Genomic DNA, 19,857 nt, shown 5'->3' with positions numbered 1-19,857 from the left:
AAGTTTAGTTAGTACTAATCTAATTAGTATTCCTAATAATTATATTTGAATCCTGCTTTTATGTCTCTCACAGACGTTTATGACCTTGATATCACATGACCTTAAAGGGAATTTTAAGTTTCCAGTGAGACAGACATGCCTGGGCAAACGACTGTAGGGATAAACAGTGCCAGCAGGGATGAGAGCAACTGAAAGCAGAGAGTTTTAATGCGGGCCTTTTCCTACACAGCAGTCCCACCAACAGCTACTCGTTTAGTGTGCAATGTTAACTTTTAGAAAAACTTTGTTCTAATTAACAGGTATGCAATGATTTCAAAGAAACAAGTCATAGCTAACACCCACAATGTCAAGACATTATTTCTAGAGTTTCTTTAGACTTACAGGTAGATTGCTGAATGTATTGTGAATTATGTTAAATTTTGAAAGAGGCTCAGAGGTCTTTGAGGGAAGTGGACCAAAAAAATGCAGATGATGATAATTATCATCATCACCACCACCACCACCACCACAAAATTGTTTATAAAGGAGAAAAATCCAATTTTAAAGGGAATTGCTAACTTACTGTGCTTTGCAAAAACAGATTCAAAACTGAATTGCTTGCAATTTGGGGGGAGATTAACAAGTCTGCTTTCAGCTTTACCAAGAATTTTAAAGCACAGCAGATATTATGAAATCCATTTTTATGGCTTAAGGGCATCTGATTAAAACCACATACATACACTCACACAAAACTGGCTTGTTCTCTGAAATCTTTCTGTATTTCTCCAAAGTTCCACTGATCTTAAAGAAGCTGTGGGTAAGTTCCGTGGAATAAGATCATTTAAAAAGAAATTCCATCTATTAATAATCATTTCCTGGGCATCCCCATGAGCATAGCAGGTGGTAAAAGCTGCTTGAAGCCCATTTGGAGGGTGGAACAACATTTTACATTCATAGAACATTTGGGGACAGCTACATGCTGAGCCCAGGGGTCTGAAGTGTGCAGGAACTAGGGGCAAGCGGGAATTGGCTGGTGTATCTCGCCAGGGGAGAGGAGAGCTTATGACCTATTCATCTTTCTACTCACCTCCATTCAACTTCCTTTTTCTCCTCTGAGCCCCTCACCCATTCCTCCCCAGAAATAACACCAGGCTTGGACATAGTAGGCACTTTAGTAAATGACCCCTCACCCCATTTCTTTACCAGTTGCTTTATTGAGATTTAAGGTTTTTAAACATATGTTTCATCCATGTTGTCGCAAATGGCAAGATTTCATGGATGGAACTAGAGCGTATCATGCTTAGCGAAATAAGATAGGAGAGAAAGACAACTATCATATGATCTCCCTGATATGAGGAAGTGGTGATGCAACATGGGGGCTTAAGTGGGTAGGAGAAGAATCAATGAAACAAGATGGGATTGGGAGGGAGACAAACCATAAGTGACTTTTAATCTCACAAAACAAACTGAGGGTTGCTGGGGGGAGGGGGTTTGGGAGAAGGGGGTGGGATTATGGACATTGGGGAGGGTATGTGCTTTGGTGAGTGCTGTGAAGTGTGTAAACCTGGTGATTCACAGACCTGTACCCCTGGGGATAAATATATATGTTTATAAAAAATAAAAAATTAATTAAAAAAAATAAATAAATAAACATATGTTTCTCCTCCCTCCTCTGGGCTTGGCAGGTTTTCTTTCTCCCTTTTGGGAATCTTTTCTCAGTTCTCATTTCTGGGGGCTACACCCTCAACTGCTCTTCACCTCTCCAGGGGCAGCTGGCCTTATTTCAAAAGGTCTGGCCTTTGAAATGCACGGCCCCAGTTGCAGCAGCCTCGAGACAATTTTTCTCTGCTTCCTGAAGCACAGAACTCTGGAGGAGGGATGGAGAGGTCGCAACCGCACCGCACCCTACTCCTTCTCCAGCTACGATGAGGAGGCCCCGAAACTCATCTCTCACACCAAGGCACTCCACTCGCGCGACTGAAAGGAGGGGGTAGCTGAGATGGCAGGAAGCTGCAAGTGCCCTGAGTAGAGGAAGCTGACAGGTCATCCTCATGAGCCCGGCGCTTTCTGGGATGATGTCTAGTGTTAGAGGAGAATGGAAGCCCAGAACGCAAGAGTCGATGAGCCCAAATAATACAGGGCATGCAATCCCAAAACTTGGTTGGGGAGCAGGAGAAAGTCTTACCCATTTTATGTATAAAGCACAGTTACAGGTAAAATATGTGGACAGATGCAATTCTGCGGTATTAAAACTTCATGGAAGGGCACTATTAGGAAAAACTGTCTTTAAAACTCTGTGGGGCAGTGTTTAATGATGATGATGATGATGATGATGATGATGATGTGAGAAACACTGGTATGGGGGAATGCCCTGGAAGAATGGTGAGTGTTAAATCCATAGAGTCTGAGATTAAAAAGAAAGCTTTTCAAAAGCATCATTGTGGAACTGCCAGAATGTGGAGGTGTCAATGAGGAAACATAAGGTTGAACTGCAGGCAGGGCTGGAGAAAGTGAGCAATACACACACACAGGAGGAATGCCACTTCTTGGAGCCCGGGCCGGGTTTCCATATCAGTAAAACACTGAAGAGTGTCTTCTGTAAAGACTGAGTACATGGCATGGTGGTTTACAAGAGAATGAGGCTTCAGCTCAACTGGGCGATTACTAAATCCACATGGCTCTCATATTTAAGGGTCACATTCATCAAAATCTTGCTTGTATCCAACCAGGTGGCTGCTGAAATTCATCAGAGGCTCATGGAAGAAGAAAAGGAAAACCTGCCAGCAGACACAAAAGAAAAATCTCCTCAGATGGGTACAAATAAAAAAGTCAAAAAGGAACCACCCAAGAAGAAAAAAGCAGACAAAAAAGCAAAAGGTAGTGAAGGCTTTGGCATCCAAAAGTGCAGATGCTTTAACTGTCCTGGGTAGAACACAAACGTCTAAGCAGGCACGTTAAGCTACTGTTGGTTTGGTTTGGTTCTGAGACCCAGGCTCCGGTGGTGTTAGCTGGCTAATCGTACTGGGTTCCAACCAGTCTCACCTAACTTGTTTATCCAAATAGCTGAGCGTATCCAAGGTAAAATAACCCTTAAGGACAGTTTGGAACATGCTGGAAGAACTCCAGATGGTACTGTGTAATCTGAAAAGTGTACACAAAAGGGGTTATAGTAACTGAGAAGAAGTTGGGTGAAAAGTGATTATATGTATGTAAGTTTCAGGTTGAATTCAGGTTTCTGGTTTAATTCAAGCAAGTTCCTCTCTTCTGGAGGCCTCCTGCCTATCTCTGCCTCAGAGGCCTGAGGAAAAAGCAAAGGTAAGAGAAAACTCAGGCTGAGACAGACCTCCTGTCAGCCTTGGGATTAACTCTGGCACAAACATTATGCCCCCTCTGAATGTCTTCACTTGTACATATTTAAGGTGAGTTGAGGCAAGAGAGGAAGAGACAGAAGCATGGGGGCAGAAGTCACTTCACTAGGCAGTTGCTCACGGGACACTTGTTAGGCACCCACTAGAAGAGAAGCGTGCCATGATGGGGGCTAAGGGCACGATGGTGAACATTAAGAACGAAAACAAAAACCCAGTCCCTACCCTGATGGGAACTCAGTCTAGCCCCAGAGACAGACATTTGATCCATCATTGCTCTTTAGTGGGAGAGGTGCAGGCGACCTTGAGCGCAAGGTCACCTCAGTCCTTCTGAGGAGTGGGGAAACACTTCCCAGCAGGAGTACATTTAAACAGCCCTGAGGAGGAGTTGAGGATGTGGGCATGCCCGGGGGTGAGGGGTGGCACTTAAAGCCAAGAGAAGAAGAGCACCACAAGGAAAAACACACCACTTAGTCCATTTCAGATGGTAAAATTGAAAGACATGAGCAGCATTTGGAGGACATGCTTCAATGTACTTTTAATGGATAAATGGTTGAGTCTAGTCCCTTAATTTTACAGATGATAAAACAGAAATTGAATGAGATTAAGCTCCCTTTCACCTGTAATTTATACCTCTACTGTTGCAACTACATTTTTTTTAAAGATTTTATCTCTTTATTTGACAGAGAGACAGAGAAAGATCACAAACAGGCAGAGAGGCAGGCAGAGATTGAGGAGGAAGCAGGTTCCCCGCTGAGCAGAGAGTCCAAAGTGGGGCTCGATCCCAGGACCCTGAGATTATGACCTGAGCTGAAGGCAGAGGCCAAACCCACTGAGCCACCCAGGCGCCCTGCAATGACATTTTATTACAGTTTCTTTATTTACAGTTATGTCTTCTTCACATGACTCGAACCCCTTGTGGTCAGACCTTCAAGACAGATTTATTGCACTAGGAACTACGTAAAGGGAGCTTGCAGCTAGAATCACACTGCCATTTCTCAAGGGTAGATTGTCAGATAAATGCTGACAAATTCTTATTTTCTAATTCTCTTATATAATCATGGAAGTACTTCCAGTTAAGTACTACTGAAAAGATTGTTAAGTAGATTACAGATTCTTGACTGTGAGCCACATTTCAGCCATCGTGTGGATGTTGTCAGCTGGTCTTTTCTTGATGAGGATCTGGGACGCCCTTGGCTAACACTAGTACCTCTGATGGAATAGTACTTCCGCAGCTGGCTAATGGCCTCCGTGCTGTGTTGCAGTTTGCTGACTTCCATCGCCAAACTCTGCACTGCACCTTCCTTGGAGTCTGTAACTGTGTCTGCCCTCCCTGCACACCTCACTTTCCCATGATGCTACACAAAAGGGGCATTTTCACATGTGTCTAGCCTAGATAACACCTGGAGAATTCTCAAGGAAAGATCCATACTTCCCACTCATAGTCAGGACTAGGGTTGGTCCTTTCCAATTCCCAAGAGGTTTGCAGTAGACCCGCATATGTCGCTTGGTCCACATTTTGTCCAAGGAGCTGTGCGTCCTCTTGCATGCTGGCTCGCTCCTCCCCAAGTTCCACTGTGCTTTCAGGCAAATCACCACCGATGGCAGAAGTCACACCTGTGACGGTGACAGCAGAGGAGATTGCCCAAATGGAAAAGAGAAAAGAACTGATGCTCAAAATCAAGGAAGAACACCTCGCTGCCCTGCAATTTGAAGGTAGCATTTGGAAAGAACTGAGATGATTCTTTTCAGTGGAAAACAGACCAGTAGGAAAATAGCTTTTGAATGGCTCAAGTTGTGTTGGGGGAACACAGAACAAAGGGATTGAAAAGTACAGCATTTCGTTGGTTGTTTTCATAGGACCACATGAGGGCTAGATTCAGCCGTCCTATAACTGTGTGCTGAGATCTCAGAAAGAGAAAATTTGGGAGGGGGCTAGGAGAACACCAGCAATAATTAACAATCTCAGAGAATAGACACAAAAAGAATATGTCAGAGTCTGTGTGGTTTTACAGGGGTGGTTTTCTATGTGAAGAATAATTGAGGCCTCTCCTTAGGAAAATAAATCCCAATGGAAGGCTAACAGTCCCTGAATGTGAGTTCTTGGTAACAGAGGCCCTAGAAGAGCCAGTCCTGGATCCATAATGTTCAAGAGCTTCCTTTTCTATAGGTAGCAGTGATTTTATAAGATATATCCTCCTGGCCCTTCCACTTGTCTTAAAATGCAACTGAAAATGGACGTTGAAAAAATTCAGAAAATGAGCAACTGAAGCCAGTGGCAGTGGAGGAAGCAGCGAAGAAACATGGGAAATCTATTTCAGAACTAAAATCCACAAACCTTAGTGTGTGCCATGGGCAGCAACAGGCCCTGGAATACAGAGAATTTACCCTAGTTTGGCCAGTGCTAAGAAAATACCATGGTGTTGCCATCCTGACGTTCTTTAAGTAGGGAAATATTAAGAGACTTTGTATCTTCCCCCTTTTGAAATTCAGAGATTATCTATTTGTTCTTTCCCACTCCAATTTATCAAAGAACATAATACTAAAAAGTGTAATAAATGTAAAGCTCAGTTTATAATAGTTTTGGCTTAAATAAATTGTCAAATGACCCTACCATGCATTACCCATTTTTTTCTCAGTGACATAGATTAATTATTACCTATACTCATATATTAAATGTGCACTTACATCTTCACAAACTGAAGCATGATTGGTTTAAAATTGAATTCAGCTGGTGAGAAAATGCATGTATATATAATCCTTCATTTTCTTTTTAAATAGAGATAGCCACACAGTTCCGGCTTGAACTGATAAAGACCAAAGCATTGGCTTTCCTTGAAGATTTAGTAACAAAGGTGGTCGATGTATATAAACTATTGGAAAAGTGGCTTGGTGAGAGGTACTTGAATGAAATGGCCAGGTAATGTACCCCATGGCTTTTCCAAAGCATATTTTTTTTTTAATTCCTGGAGGTCAAAATTAGCAGGTTTTTAGGCATTTACAACTGTAAATTACATTTGCAAATAGAAATTTTGACCTTTTAGGGAATCACATATGCATTTGTATTGGTTCTTCTCAAACACTAAGTCATGGGTCAAACTGTCCTGTTGCAATGTCCAGTTTTACACATCATTTCTGAGTTTGGTTTTTAGGCTGCTCGATGAGGACCATAGTTTACAAGGTATGTTTATAGGTAATTTCAAAATATTTTTCAGAAGTAAGATTGTGTTTCATATCTTTCTAATGTTAGACTTACTTTTAGTCAGGGCTGATTAATGGGAGACTAACAAGTCCAAAACAACTGCAATGTTTTATCAGTGAGGCTGACTCCCTTGTAAGGGTAATACCCAGTTCCACTTTGCTCTTCGGTTCCAAAGGTTTTTCAGACTTCTCATCTCTAGTGAGGGGCAGAGAGTCTCATTCTCTTAATTCTCCCCTAAAAAGCAGCTCAGCAAAACAGAAACAGCCCTCAAGTGAGAATCAGGAGACATGATGTTCCAAGAAATGGGAATTCCCTCATTGTCCACAGATGAACACCATGCCTAATCGCTCGGGGCCCCATGGCTTCATTTATAAAAGGAAACACAGCAACCAGGCTATTTCAGAGGTTTCTATTAGATCTAGATTCTGGGAACACTACAGTTTGGAATAAACATTGGCTGGAAATTTAGAAGTTGCTACCTACATAGAATACAAATGGCAAGTATTCTCAGAAATAACTATTATCTGGAAAATAGTTGTTATGGTTTGTTTTCTATAATCCTTGTCTCATAATGAAAGTTCTGTTGTAAAATCTTCATCCTAGTTTTTTTAATATCTGTTGTGCTATATAATAACTAACACAGCCACCCACCCACCCACACACACACACACACACACACCCCTCAGCCTGGTAACCTTACTGCAGTAGGCTTAAAATAATTTTACTACTGGGTAGCCAAGTCTGTTACTCGTTAGCGTCACAGAGCAGTGATGTTCAGTTCTGTTCTCTGCCTGCCGCTTACAAATGAAAATGTATTTTCATAATTCATAGCATTCGCAACTCCCAGTCACGTGACCCTCAAGAGTAAATGCTTCTTATTTTTTTTATCAGATGTACTCCAATTTCTCAGATTTATATTCTGTGTATATATCTGACCCCTGAATGTGACCGCAAGAAGTTAAAACCAGGACTGTTCAGGCATGCTTTCTGCTTTGGTTATTGTACAAATTCTCTGGTGATAAAGGGAAAATATAGAGAGAGCTACCAGATCCCTCAGAACTCCAAATCTTGCTTTCCATTCCCTTGGCATTTTTTTTTAAATTTTTTAAAATGTATTTTCAGCGTAACAGTATTCAGTGTTTTTGCATCACACCCAGTGCTCCATGCAATACGTGCCCTCTCCAATACCCACCACCCGGTTCCCCCAAACTCCCCCCACCCCGCCCTTCCCTTGGCATTTTTAAATCTCTTCCGTTCCTGGTAACCTCCACTAGGCGGAGCACACCCATTTTGAGATCCTGGTTGTGGCTCAGTCTTGGTCTGCAGTGGGAGGCCTTCCTCACTCAAGGGAGAAAACTTAATTGCTATCCATTCCCTTTCTCCTACACACCCCAGTGCACACACACCACCAGGCACAAACGAATTAGATAATAGGCACTATGTGGGCACTTGCTAGTATAGCATGCTGGAGTTGAATTCTAGGATTATCTTTTCAAAGAAAGCAACTAATACTATTTTTTAAAATTTTCAGTCTATAATATATTTCAGTGTTCCTCGGTTACATAAAAGTAGATTAAAAATGGATTTTTCCTTCATGTCCTAACTTTATTGCAAACTAGATACACAGTCCTTCCTGTACTACAGTAATATCATATTTATTCATGTATAAAACTTCTCTAGCTTTTGAAATGGCCCTTTAATTAGGGCCATAACTATAATTCCCAGTGTAGGTTAAATCCATGCTCTGTGTGATTTCATATTAAGAATTATAAGATATGGAGTTACGCGTTACTGGCTTCATGCAAAGATAAGGAAATTGAGGGAGCTTAAATTTAAGTTCCCAAGGACCTATGGCTGTGGAGTGTTCTGGAATGAGAGCTCAGCTTCCAGGGTTCTTTCCACTGCACCTATTATTGCTTATGCTACATGATTTAACTAGGAATTATTGCTTGTAAAAACAGAAAGCAATTTAAATGTGTTTATATTATGAGAGTCCATTCTGACTTTGTGTCTTAAATAACATCAGACTCCTCCAGTCAAAGTTAGAGAAAAGTCACTCTTCCAGAAATCCATTATCAAATTTGATTAACTTAATAACTTTTCCTGATTCCAAATAAATGTGTCAATCTAACAGTTGAATTTTACAGATTCTTCTGCCATATAACTTTATTCTGGTGAATACCTAGAATGAAATATATCTCTTGACACAATCGTACTTACACAGTAAAATATGTTCTATTACTAATAAAACCATATATGATGAAGTCCCTTTTTGTTCAGCTTTGTATACGTATGTGACCATGAGCTTTATAGTGAGCAAATACTTATTTCCAATCTACACTTATTTAATTATACTCTGTCTTTTCACAAAGTGGGTTTGAAGAGAATTGGAATTGGGAAACATGCAGATTGAGTTGTCTACTTTAGCTATACAATGTGTAGACTCTTTGTATATGTCTAGTAAGCAAACACTGTTAATCCAGTAGCATTTAGTAGAGAAAACCCTTCGCATTTTTCCATTTTCAGTGTGGAAAAATTAACCGAGGTGGCTCGCTATCACATTGAAACATCTAAAAAAATTCAGAATGAACTCTATTTAAGTCAAGAAGATTTCTTCATTAATGGCGATGTGAAAGTCTTTCCAGACCCTCCTCCCCCGGTGCGCCCCCCACCTGTGGAAAAGGAAGAAAATGGCACCCTGACCATCGAACAGCTTGATAGTCTTCGAGATCAGTTCTTAGATATCGCACCTAAAGGTAGGAAAAATAATTATCATGAAAAAGCACAAAAAAGTTTAAGACTCATCAGGGTAGCAGTCACTTGCTCACAAGTAAAATCAGCCCCCTGGGTTGCATGTCACCAAAATGAGCCCTCACTCTGCTCTAGTTTCTCACACATCTGCTTCATACAACATAGATCTGAGTGAAACAAACAGGAGGAAACGTGACTGATCCTTTGGCAGTGTGGTGGTCTTCATTCCTGGTAATTCTCCTCTTCAGCCCGTCCCTGTCCCTGGCCAAAAAGTTGGTAAACTTGGGTCTGACTCTGGCGGTTGAGAGAGACAGCATTTGGACATATGTCCAGTCTAGGGTTTGGACCGAGACGATGAGTTTGTGTTTCTGTCTCCCCTACTAGTCTGTGGCAGAAGACCAAGGAGTAGAGAATTTCCCTTTTCCCTCAGTGCTTCATGACTAAGAATAGAGCCAGGGAAACTGTCAACAAAATATTTGCTTAACTGATGAAGGTGTTCACATGTATGTGCACATAATATTTTATGTACATGAATTCTTTATTTCCTTCACATGTTATCACTATGACTCTGTAACATGTGCAAGTGCTTTCTTTAAAAGTTCATTCTCTTTCTACTTCCAGATATTCTTCAATGAATTCCATCAATTGATAGCACAAGTAATTCAGACAGATCTTATAGAACTATCATCTCATCTCCATTTTATTGGTCTGGACACTGAGTCACAGAGCAGTTTTTACATATGGTCATATGTCATTCAGGCCTCTTTGGATTCAAAGCTCTTGCCCCTTCTCACTGAACTAAGTCACCTCTCATAATCAGGTTTATTTTCTCTCCCAACATCCATGTATTGGAAAATCATTACTTTTCCCTAGAGAATAGCCAACTGACTTTAATCTAGCACTAACACAATTCCACTTTCATGGTGAATATACTCACTTGTTGTTTTTTTTTTTTTTTCTGAAGTCAAGTATTTCTATAAATCTCCATTGAATCTCATTAGTCAAAAGGGCATTCCTTAATTCTAAATCGGAACATCCCCTGGCTAAGCCCAGCAGATGAAACAAGGTGTAACCATGGGCCTCTGGAGGACCCCCTTCCCTGGCACATGTCAGCTCGTCTAACCAGCATGAGCAGACTCCACCTCCAGTACATAAAGGCACACATGACAACTGTTGATGGATACCAGCTGTGGCTGGTGGTATTTGGGCAGGAAGGAAATGCAGCCATCAACAGGCATCAAAAAATGGCAGTTTTATAAAGCCAGCCCATAAAATCCTTTCCATCCGACAGGCAGATTCGATTCTTTTTCCCGCGGTGTGGGGTTCACAAGGCCCTCTTATTACATATTTCCTTCTCGAGAGTTGCTTTTGCTCTTCATTATAGCTACACTAATTTTTATGTTTAAAACAAAAAGATAACATATATAAAGATTCTGAATATGAAATACACTTTGATTTAATCCTACACTAGGGTGATGAGAAGGAAATCATCCAAGTAGCAGGTCCAAACTAAAAGCATTTCGGGGCATTTGAGTAGATAGAAGTGGATTTTGAAAATTATCAACCACTCATAATCCCTTTTAAAAGGGACCTTGGGGGGGGCGCCTGGGTGGCTCAGTGGGTTAAAGCCTCTGCCTTCAGCTCAGGTCATGATCTCAGGGTTCTGGGATCGAGCCCCACGTTGGGCTCTCTGCTCAGCAGGGAGCCTTCCTCCTCCTCTCTCTCTCTGCCTGCCTCTCTGCCTACTTGTGATCTCTGTCTGTCAAATAAATAAGTAAATAAAATATTTAAAAATAAATAAATAAATAAATAAATAAAAGGGACCTTGGGGACAACTGGGTGGCTCAGTGGATTAAGCCGCTGCCTTCGGCTCAGGTCATGATCTCAGGGTCCTCGGATCGAGTCCCGTATCGGGCTCTCTGCTCAGCAGGGAGCCTGCTTCCCTCTCTCTCTCTTTGCCTGCCTCTCTGCCTACTTGTGATCTCTGTCTGTCAAATAAATAAATAAAATCTTTCAAAATAAATAAATAAATGAATAAATAAATAAATAAATAAATAAAAGGGACCTTGGTATTCATGACGACAACCATAATACATTCTTGGATTCAACCTCAAAACCAGAGCCTCCATTTAAACTAAAAGTTTAAAAACAACAAATAGCAGCTGTAAGTTGGCAGACACATGTCTTAGAAGATTAACCCTACAAACCCTTGGGACTAAAGCATGTCAACTGATACATTTGTCTGTTATCTGAATATGGTAGAATGAGTGCAACAGCTTACAAAGTGTGGTGGAAAGAGGAAGGAACGGGGGGAAGAAAGGAGGCAGATAATTATATATTTTTGAAAAAGTAGATGCAATAGGAAAACCACTTGCCCAAGGGACTTAGAGTGTAATTTGAAAAGGCAAGCAAGGAAGAAGAAAATATAAACTTCTATTTAATTTCTTTCTGGAAGAGCATATGAACTTTATAAAAGTGCTCAGGAATGCAGAGCAAAAGAGGATGGGTGCACAGTGAGGTCGGTCAGGGCTCAGGGAAGGTTTGAGGGGATACTACCTTGGAGGAAGGAACTGGAAGAAGAGGGATTGATCGCAGGGATACAGGGGATATTTCAAGTTGGAGGAACAGCCCCTGGCCAGCATGCAGATTAGAGGCATGGGTGTGGATGTTCTGGGAAATGTCAGGAGGCTGCTTTGCTTCTTCTTCCCCAACCCTAAGAACCTCAGGCAAACAGACGAGGAGGCCTTCTCTGAGGAACCACCACCATCCACCCAAGCTGGAGAATTATCCCAGATTCAAGAATAACCATTGTAATTACTACAAGGTTTACAAGGCTATACAATACTGTGAGAGTGGGGGGTCTTGAGGGTTCAAAATGACTTATGGGCTATGAGCAATCAGTTTAAATTCTTTATTATTAGCTCAGTTATGCTATTGAACACAAGCACACATGCGCACACACACATATTCATTGCTTTTTAAGTACGTGTAAAACCATAGCACAGTATCAGGTAGTCTATCAATAAAAAGAATGTTCACTGTTCTTATTCTTGCTAATGTTGTAAAAGGAAGGCAAAATAATTATCATTCCATTTTCTCGCTCCCAGAGTCACACTTCTGTGATGTTTTCTTTGAAGTCAGGTTGCAAATGCAGACATTGCCCCTCCCCGAGGAAGTCCAATAATCACCACTCACCCTTTCTCCCTGACTCCCTTAGCTCCCAAGACATCCTCTGACTTTAGTCTTTCTTCCTCACTCTTTCTTCCTGTTGTCCACTGCCTTAAATGATAACACAGCCATCCATCTTTTAAATGAAGTCTTTTATCATATTCCTTCTGAGAACTGGAAAACAATCTTTTTTGGCATCTTCCACTGTATTTACCTCAGAACTGTATAATTTGAAAAGACAAGCTCAGTTCAAGTAATCAGTTTTGAAAGTATGGAGCAACTGGTTGAATGTGGCATATTTCTAAATGTGTGATCCTACAGAACATCTTCCTTGAACTTGAAAACTGCTGTTATTTTTAAGAACGTATTTTTATATATTAAGAAATATGAGCATTTCCATGAACTATTTCATGTTTGCCAGTGTAACCTATGGTATCTAAGAGGCAACTCTCATGCTTACTAAAATATGGTGAAATATGATGCACAGATGTGTTTTTCTCTAGGAAAAAGCATACAGGTTCACACATAGTCATTATATAACTAGGCCCGCAGGAAGAGGTTTTTAGCAAATTTATAAAGAATGGTCATATCATGAAGTTCCACTTTGGTAACTTTTAATTATGCTACATAAATAAAATTATTTATGGATATATATATATGCCAGAAAAGAAAAATAACCTTATGCATGATAATCATACAAGATCATGTGAAATGCAATGAAACCATTTATCACGCTAGTGTTTTTCTTCCCACCCAGCAAAGAGCCACACTTGAGAATCTCAGGAGCAGCTTAAGTTAGAGACAGCCAGTGAATTGGCAAGACATTCTTTCATTGACTGTCCCAGGAATCATTCCCACGACAGTACTCCCAGCACAGAGGGAGATTTAGTGAACATCTTCTGAATTCTAATAGCCAATACTGGCATGGGATCTGGCTCCATGTGTCTGGCCCCATGCTAGCCTTTCCATGTTGATTCACTTCTTACCCATGGCTGGCTGAGTAAGAAAACCCAGCCATGGGTAAGAAGAATCAGACAGCTCTTTTCAAATCCACCTTTTGTCAAATGATTGTAGTATGTTCTGGGGCAAGTTAATTAGCCTCTCTCAGTCTCAATTTTCTCATCTGGACAATGGGGTATATCAATAGAGTTGCTATGAGCTTTAAAATAATTTATGTAAAGTGTTTAGGACGTGTCCAGCACATAGAATTGCAATGTAAGTGTAATATAAGCCATTATAATTTAATTATATAATTAGAGTAATATCATATTATTATATAATATATAACATTATATAATAGTGATTCAAACTATTCCAATTATTACTAAAAATGTTAGCTCAGTATCCTGAAGGTACACATGGCACAACAGGCATCTATAGCATTACCCTGGAACATTTCCAGAAAAAAAAAAAAATTACACCACCTGATAGAATTAAACCATAAGGTATGTGGCCCCCCAAGGGAACATAAACATCCCAAACAAAAACAGTCATTTTGTGTAGCACATTGAGCTCTGGGTAGGAACATCTTGTCTCTAAACATCAAGAGCCAAGCACATCAGGAAGGCAGTCTTTCTCCAGTGGAAGCAATTTGGAGTCTGTTGAAACTAGAACACTTTAGCAATGTTCCTCAGTCCCCACTTAAACCAAAAGAACTCCTTTTCTTTGTAAACGCATCAGTATTCCATGTAATGTCTGTAGAGATTTGGTTCATGGCTATTTTGGCTTCTGCTGAGAGGCTATCCGGGGAGAACACAGTCCAGCAAATTCCGCCTCCTCACTCCTTCTTCAAGAGAGGCAGCATTTAGTTGCTCGAGGCTATGAAATTGTTCTAAAAACTCACAAGGGGCTCCACCTCTGAACCTCTTCCAGAAACCCTTAGGATCAGTGATTGGTCTCAGAGACAGAAGTTACAAACAGAACTCTTGTCTGTGGTGGCTAAACTAGATTATTTGGCTACATGGTTTTTACAAGAATTCAGAGGAGGAAGTAGTGCTGCCTATGTGGGTCAGCACAGGGGTTAACCCAGTAGAGAATTTTCAATGGAACCTTCCAGGAAGAAGAGCTGGGGAAAGCAGGCAAAGGGGAAACTAGAGTAGACGTGGAGATTTTGAAGTTGCATGACATATTTCTTCAAGGAACAGCAAACAGACAGCTGGGGCAGGAGGCAGGAGGTGAGGACCACAGAGAACTTGTGGTCAGATTGTGAAGTCTCAAAGTGGTTTACAAAGGACACGCAGGAAAGGTTTATCAAAGGCCTTTAGTGCCAGATGATGTGGTGAGTGGATTACAAGGAGGCAGAAACTAAGAGCTCAGGAGATGCTGCTCTGTATCTCTACAGAGCCTCCTCCAACTGAGAGACAGGATTAAGGGCATGGGGGTTGGGGGGAATCATTGGAAATTCTGTGGATCTTTCTAAGCTAGTATCTCTGCGAAAATTGTAGAAATGGGATACTATATATTTGCAGGGAGGTAAGCCCCATGTTGTAATCTGAAACCTGTTTAAATTAGTCTGACTTTACACAAATCAAAAAATTCAGAAATATTTCTTAGAAATCCTTCCTAGAGAAGGATTGATGTTATTAATAGGAATATGTCTCCAGGTGGTAAACTCTAGGGATTATTGCAAAAAAGGAGTAAGGCCCCTGAATGTCCTGTGGTTCTCTCAGTGGGTGAACTCCTTCTGCTACAGAGATTCAGATCACGGAAATGCAGTAGTAAATCTAGAAGCCTCTTGGATCTGTTAAAACTGTCTGTGGGCAGAGTTTCGTCTGCCTCTTCAGGAAGAAACACATTCTAATGAAACCAGAGAATTTACATTAGGCAAATGAAAGTATGTGCTCAGAATTCAAGATAATACCTTCTGGAAAATCTGTTCATAAAGCTAAAAACATAAAAGCTAGCTAAATCTGTAGTGAAAGTTAAAGTCCTTCCCTTCAGTAACAAGAGTCTTCTTTTTCATATATTCATTCCTGTGTTTACCAGCATTGACATGTGGCCAGCAGGCAACAGTCTGGTGCCAAAGGCCTTGAGTGGGAGCCTGAGGACCCAATAGGTGGAGCCCAAAATGAAGGCAGGAGGAACTAGTCACAAGAAGGCCCACTTTAAGCAAAAACAGTGATATTTAGGATTTGGGGGAGAAAAAATACAAAATGGGGCTCTGTTTTAACAGTAACAACTGCAAAGAAAAAATTTATTAAAAAGCAAAATAGAAGCTAGATGCAAATTGGGTAAGAAAAGCAGCAGCAGACTGACTAATGTTGAAGGTTTCCAGGTAAAAGACATTAATAGATATAAGATCATGAAAATCCGTTGGGAATGTTGATTTTCTTAAAAACCTGCGAAGTGCTTAGCACTCACTTAGGCATTATTCAGTACACTATCACACCAACATATATTCCACTTTTTCATTAAACTGTAAAATAGGACGAGATCATCTAATGATCCCTAGAGTCACCGAAGTTGAAGGAGGGAGGTTAATATGTGGTCCAGGCTGCCTGCCTTCAGAGAAAAACTGTATTTTAGGATGTTTCTTTGTATAATTTTAATTTTTCTGTCTTTCTCTCCAGATGAATATACATATTCCACACTCTGACAAGTAGGTTTCAGAAATTAGATCTTTGGGGAAAAAGAAAAAGATGAGGCATGAGGCACAGCTCCTTGAAACCACCTAGGACGGGTCTCAAAGCCTGAAGCCCTTTCTGTAAATGAACAGGTTGGCGCGGGTCCTGCCAGAGAAGGAGGGACTGTGGTGGGAAGGAAGAGATGGCTAAGGCGAATCTTGTAGATATGCTGCCGTGCATGTCCTGTTACTCTTTCTTCTCACCACAGGAAGCAAATGTCAACAAAAAGCAATGTCCCTCTTATGCACAGAGAATCAGATTCTAGAGTGAAGAAGAACATAGCCCCCTTTGTCCTTATGAGAAACTTGTAGTAGTGAAGTAGCTAAACATGGTGGCTATGGAGTCGGACTGGCTGCTAGTGATCCCCAACTCTATCACTTATGAACGCTATGACATCAAGCAAATTAACTGACCTCTCTGTGCCCTAGGGGTTTTTTTATCCATAAAATGACAGATAATTAGTCTATTTTCTTAACTATAAAATGGGGATGATGGATTATGAGGATCTAATGGTATAAGACACTTAAAGCACTCACCAGAATGTCTGATGTACTATTTGTAAGCACTCACTGTATTTTTTTCTAGAAATAATGAGCAAGTGTGGGGCACAGAGATTAAGCAAAACAGGGTCTATGTTGGTGATTACTGAAAATAACAATATGGAGTTATTTTAAAGGCAGGTATCCTCCAGATGATGTGAACCAAGTCCCTAGAAAGCAGAAAAGGCTGTGGAAGCTTGACCATTACCTTCCAAGGAGGAATGATCAATTTTTGAAAATCTGGCTAAAAAAATACCCTTGGCTTATATATGATGAGATACTAAATCTTATGTTCTGTGGCCTGTGCCGTAAGCATGGAGTGAAGTCAAGGGGAAATCAAGTGAGTTTTTCCTATGGCACTGACAACTTTAGGACAGAATTTCTCAATGCACATCATCTCAGTGAGGCCCATGCCAAAGCTTCACTAATGGAAGCAACAAGTATTTCTCCAATGAACCGTGCCACCACAGAGCTCATGGTGACGACCATGAGCAAAGTCACCCTCGGGAGAGTAGAGAACTTGTTCAGATCATGCCACGCTATCGCCAAGACGGGACGTCCCCTCAAAGACTTCATCTGGATGTGCAAGTTGGATGATATGAAGGGGGTTGATATCGGCCCGGTATTCAGAACTAACAAATCAGCAAGAACCTTTACATATTTTATCGCTGAAGTGGAACGGAGAAATCTAAGAGAGAAACTAGAACAAAGTAAATTCTTCTCTGTCCTCAGTGATGGAATCACAGACAGTTCAACTGAGGAAACTGAACTTGTCTATGTGCAGTTTGCACGTGCAGGAAAAGTGCATTGCCAAATTGTTGGGGTACAGACAGTAGAAAAGAAGGATCCTTTGGCAATAAGAAATGCCATTGAGAAAACTCTAGAGAGAAATCTTCAACTTAAGTTATCGAACCAAGACTGGGCAAAGAAATTGGTTGGTTTTGGAAGTGATGGTGCCCCTGACTCAGAGGGAGAAAACAATGGGGTGGCCCTGCTTTTGAGAGAAATCCAACCATGTGCCCTGACTGTGTACTGCTTTGCACATCATCTTGAACTATCTTACGAGGCAGTGTTCCAGAGAATTCCCCTATACAATGATGTCAGAAACCTTCTTCACAACATTTACCACTTCTACCACAGTTCCCCTCTTCTCAGGAATTCTCTGATGACCGCTTTCAAAAGCCTTCACCTTCGACCTGTGATGCCTTCTCAAGTAGGGGGCAAGAGGTGGCTTCAAGAATTACAGGCAGCCCTCCAAAACTTTCTCAAGGGATATCCTGCAATAGTCCAGCAACTGCATTTGGTAAGTAATTTTGACATACCATACTATTTTAGTTTTCCAGAGTGACAGGGAATATTTTTATGGAGCAATCTCAAATAATTTTAATAAAGATAAACCAATATTTTATTCCCAATCTATGTTACAGGCAGATGAAGACAGAAGTGACACCAGTCATCAGAAAGCCAAGGAACTCCTACAGTTCCTTCTCCAAGCAGACATTGTTAAATTCATCCATTTCTTAGTGGATGTCATTAATATACTTAGCATTTTTTCCCGTGTCAATCAGAACAGAAATTCTTCCATTGCTGACATATTTGCCACATTAGAGTCAACACTGGAAATGCTCAGAATATATCAAACAAGGTGAGGAATTGGGGAATGATCTGGGGTCTATCGAATGTAGACAGTATGACTGGGGACATTATTTGCCAGGTGCCTTTTCACTTAATTGTTTATTTGGGTATTTTTTTTTTTGTTTCCCTCCCCAGACCAGGACCAAAAGAACGTTGGGTAGATTCAGTCACACACTTTCATGGTAACTGCCTGGGAGGAAAGGGAGACATTTCTGATGTAAGAAGCACAGTCTTAACACATCTTATCAAGAGGCTGCAAAGCTGCTTCAGAGATGCCAGCCAGGATGTGGTGAAAGCTACCATGATTGGGAGCTTTAAACTGTGGCCTGCAAAGATAAATCGAGGTACTCTATATGCACTAATTTCAAACCTATTGTTCTTTGACCATCTGTAGGTTTCTTTCATTTCTGTGACTTTTTCTGTTGTATATCAATGGCAGAATTTGGAGAAAAAGAGGTATCCATCCTCATTGCCCATTATGAACCAGTACTGGAAGCTGCCAATGTGGAAATTGATGAAGTGGACACTGAATGGAGCATGTTGAAATTAGAGATATATGCTAGGTAGGCATAGTTGACATTTATAAATATTTGAATGAAACTTGGGAGTCTCAGTCTTTTATATTTTTCGTCCTTCCCCCCTACCCAGATTTCAGAACATCCGCAAGTTGACCTGGGATTATGTGAATTCAGTTTACTTACACAAGTATCCAAATATCCTGACATTAGTGGACCTAGTGCTGACCCTCCCTGCAAGTTCCGCAGAGGCAGAACGTGGCTTTAGTCAGATGAAACTCGCCAAGACACAAATGGATGCCAAGATCAAGGCTGAAAGTATGACGGATCTCCTGATAATCCAGTTGAATTCTCCAGACATTAATAACTTTGACCCAAGGAAAGCTATCCATTTATGGAATACAAGAGCACCATCTTCCACTGGTGACACAAGACCTAATTCTGCCTGTTCATCAAACTCAGAAAGCCATTATGAAAGTGATTAGTAATCTGATAATGTTGACTTTGTCATTGATCAAAGTAAAAACAAATTCTTTTTAATCTGAAATTTAGAAGTAAAATAGTAACCCGTCTTCGTATCAAACACAGAAGGCATTTGGCATCTTTCCAGACAAAGCAAAAATTTCCTGTACCTTTCTTTAAAAAAAAAAAAAAAGATTTATTTATTTATTTATTTGAGAGAGAGGGAGAGAGAGCGAGCATGCACATGAGGGAGAAAACAGTGGGGAGAGCGAGGAGAGAGAGAATCCTGACACAGACTCCCCACTGAGTGTGGAGCCCACCCAATGTGGGTCTCTATCCCACAACCCTGAGATCATGACCTGAGCTGAAATCAAGAATCAGCCACACTGACTGAGACACCCAGGCAATCCTTCCTGTACCTTTCCAAGTCTACTTCTACATCCATGCATTCTTTCACGTTTTTTTTTGATGGAAGTGATACTTCTAAGCAATGGTGTTATTTTGATGTCATCTTTTGCAGAGTTTTGCTAAGGGTGACCAGACTATGACTATGGTCTGAGTTCCCTTCGGCCTGGCATACAATTAACATCTTTCCTGTGTAATTCTAAATGACAGCTA

The 19,857-nt window shown here is 40.9% G+C and overlaps 1 protein-coding gene across 3 annotated transcripts in view; it reads left to right on the top strand.

Moving 5' to 3' along the window:
* The window catches only part of SPEF2 (sperm flagellar 2), a 170,274-nt gene that overhangs the window by 123,175 nt on the left and 27,242 nt on the right, over window positions 1-19,857 (top strand). For 2 of the 3 annotated variants that reach the window (XM_032337619.1, XM_032337618.1), the window contains 4 exons: window positions 2,709-2,856; window positions 4,932-5,060; window positions 6,126-6,264; window positions 9,073-9,302. In XM_032337619.1, coding sequence (XP_032193510.1) covers window positions 2,709-2,856; window positions 4,932-5,060; window positions 6,126-6,264; window positions 9,073-9,302 — 646 coding nt within the window. Of the gene's footprint in view, window positions 1-2,708; window positions 2,857-4,931; window positions 5,061-6,125; window positions 6,265-9,072; window positions 9,303-16,764; window positions 17,931-18,054; window positions 18,273-18,397; window positions 18,607-18,701; window positions 18,826-18,910; window positions 19,096-19,857 lie in introns of all 3 variants that reach the window. The other variant, XM_032337617.1, reaches the window with a different exon arrangement.

This window comes from Mustela erminea, chromosome 3, assembly GCF_009829155.1.
Source record: "Mustela erminea isolate mMusErm1 chromosome 3, mMusErm1.Pri, whole genome shotgun sequence".
Lineage (NCBI taxonomy): Eukaryota > Metazoa > Chordata > Mammalia > Carnivora > Mustelidae > Mustela > Mustela erminea.
The sequence above is the reverse complement of the archived record's forward strand: the minus strand, read 5'-3'. Positions and strand labels throughout refer to the sequence as shown.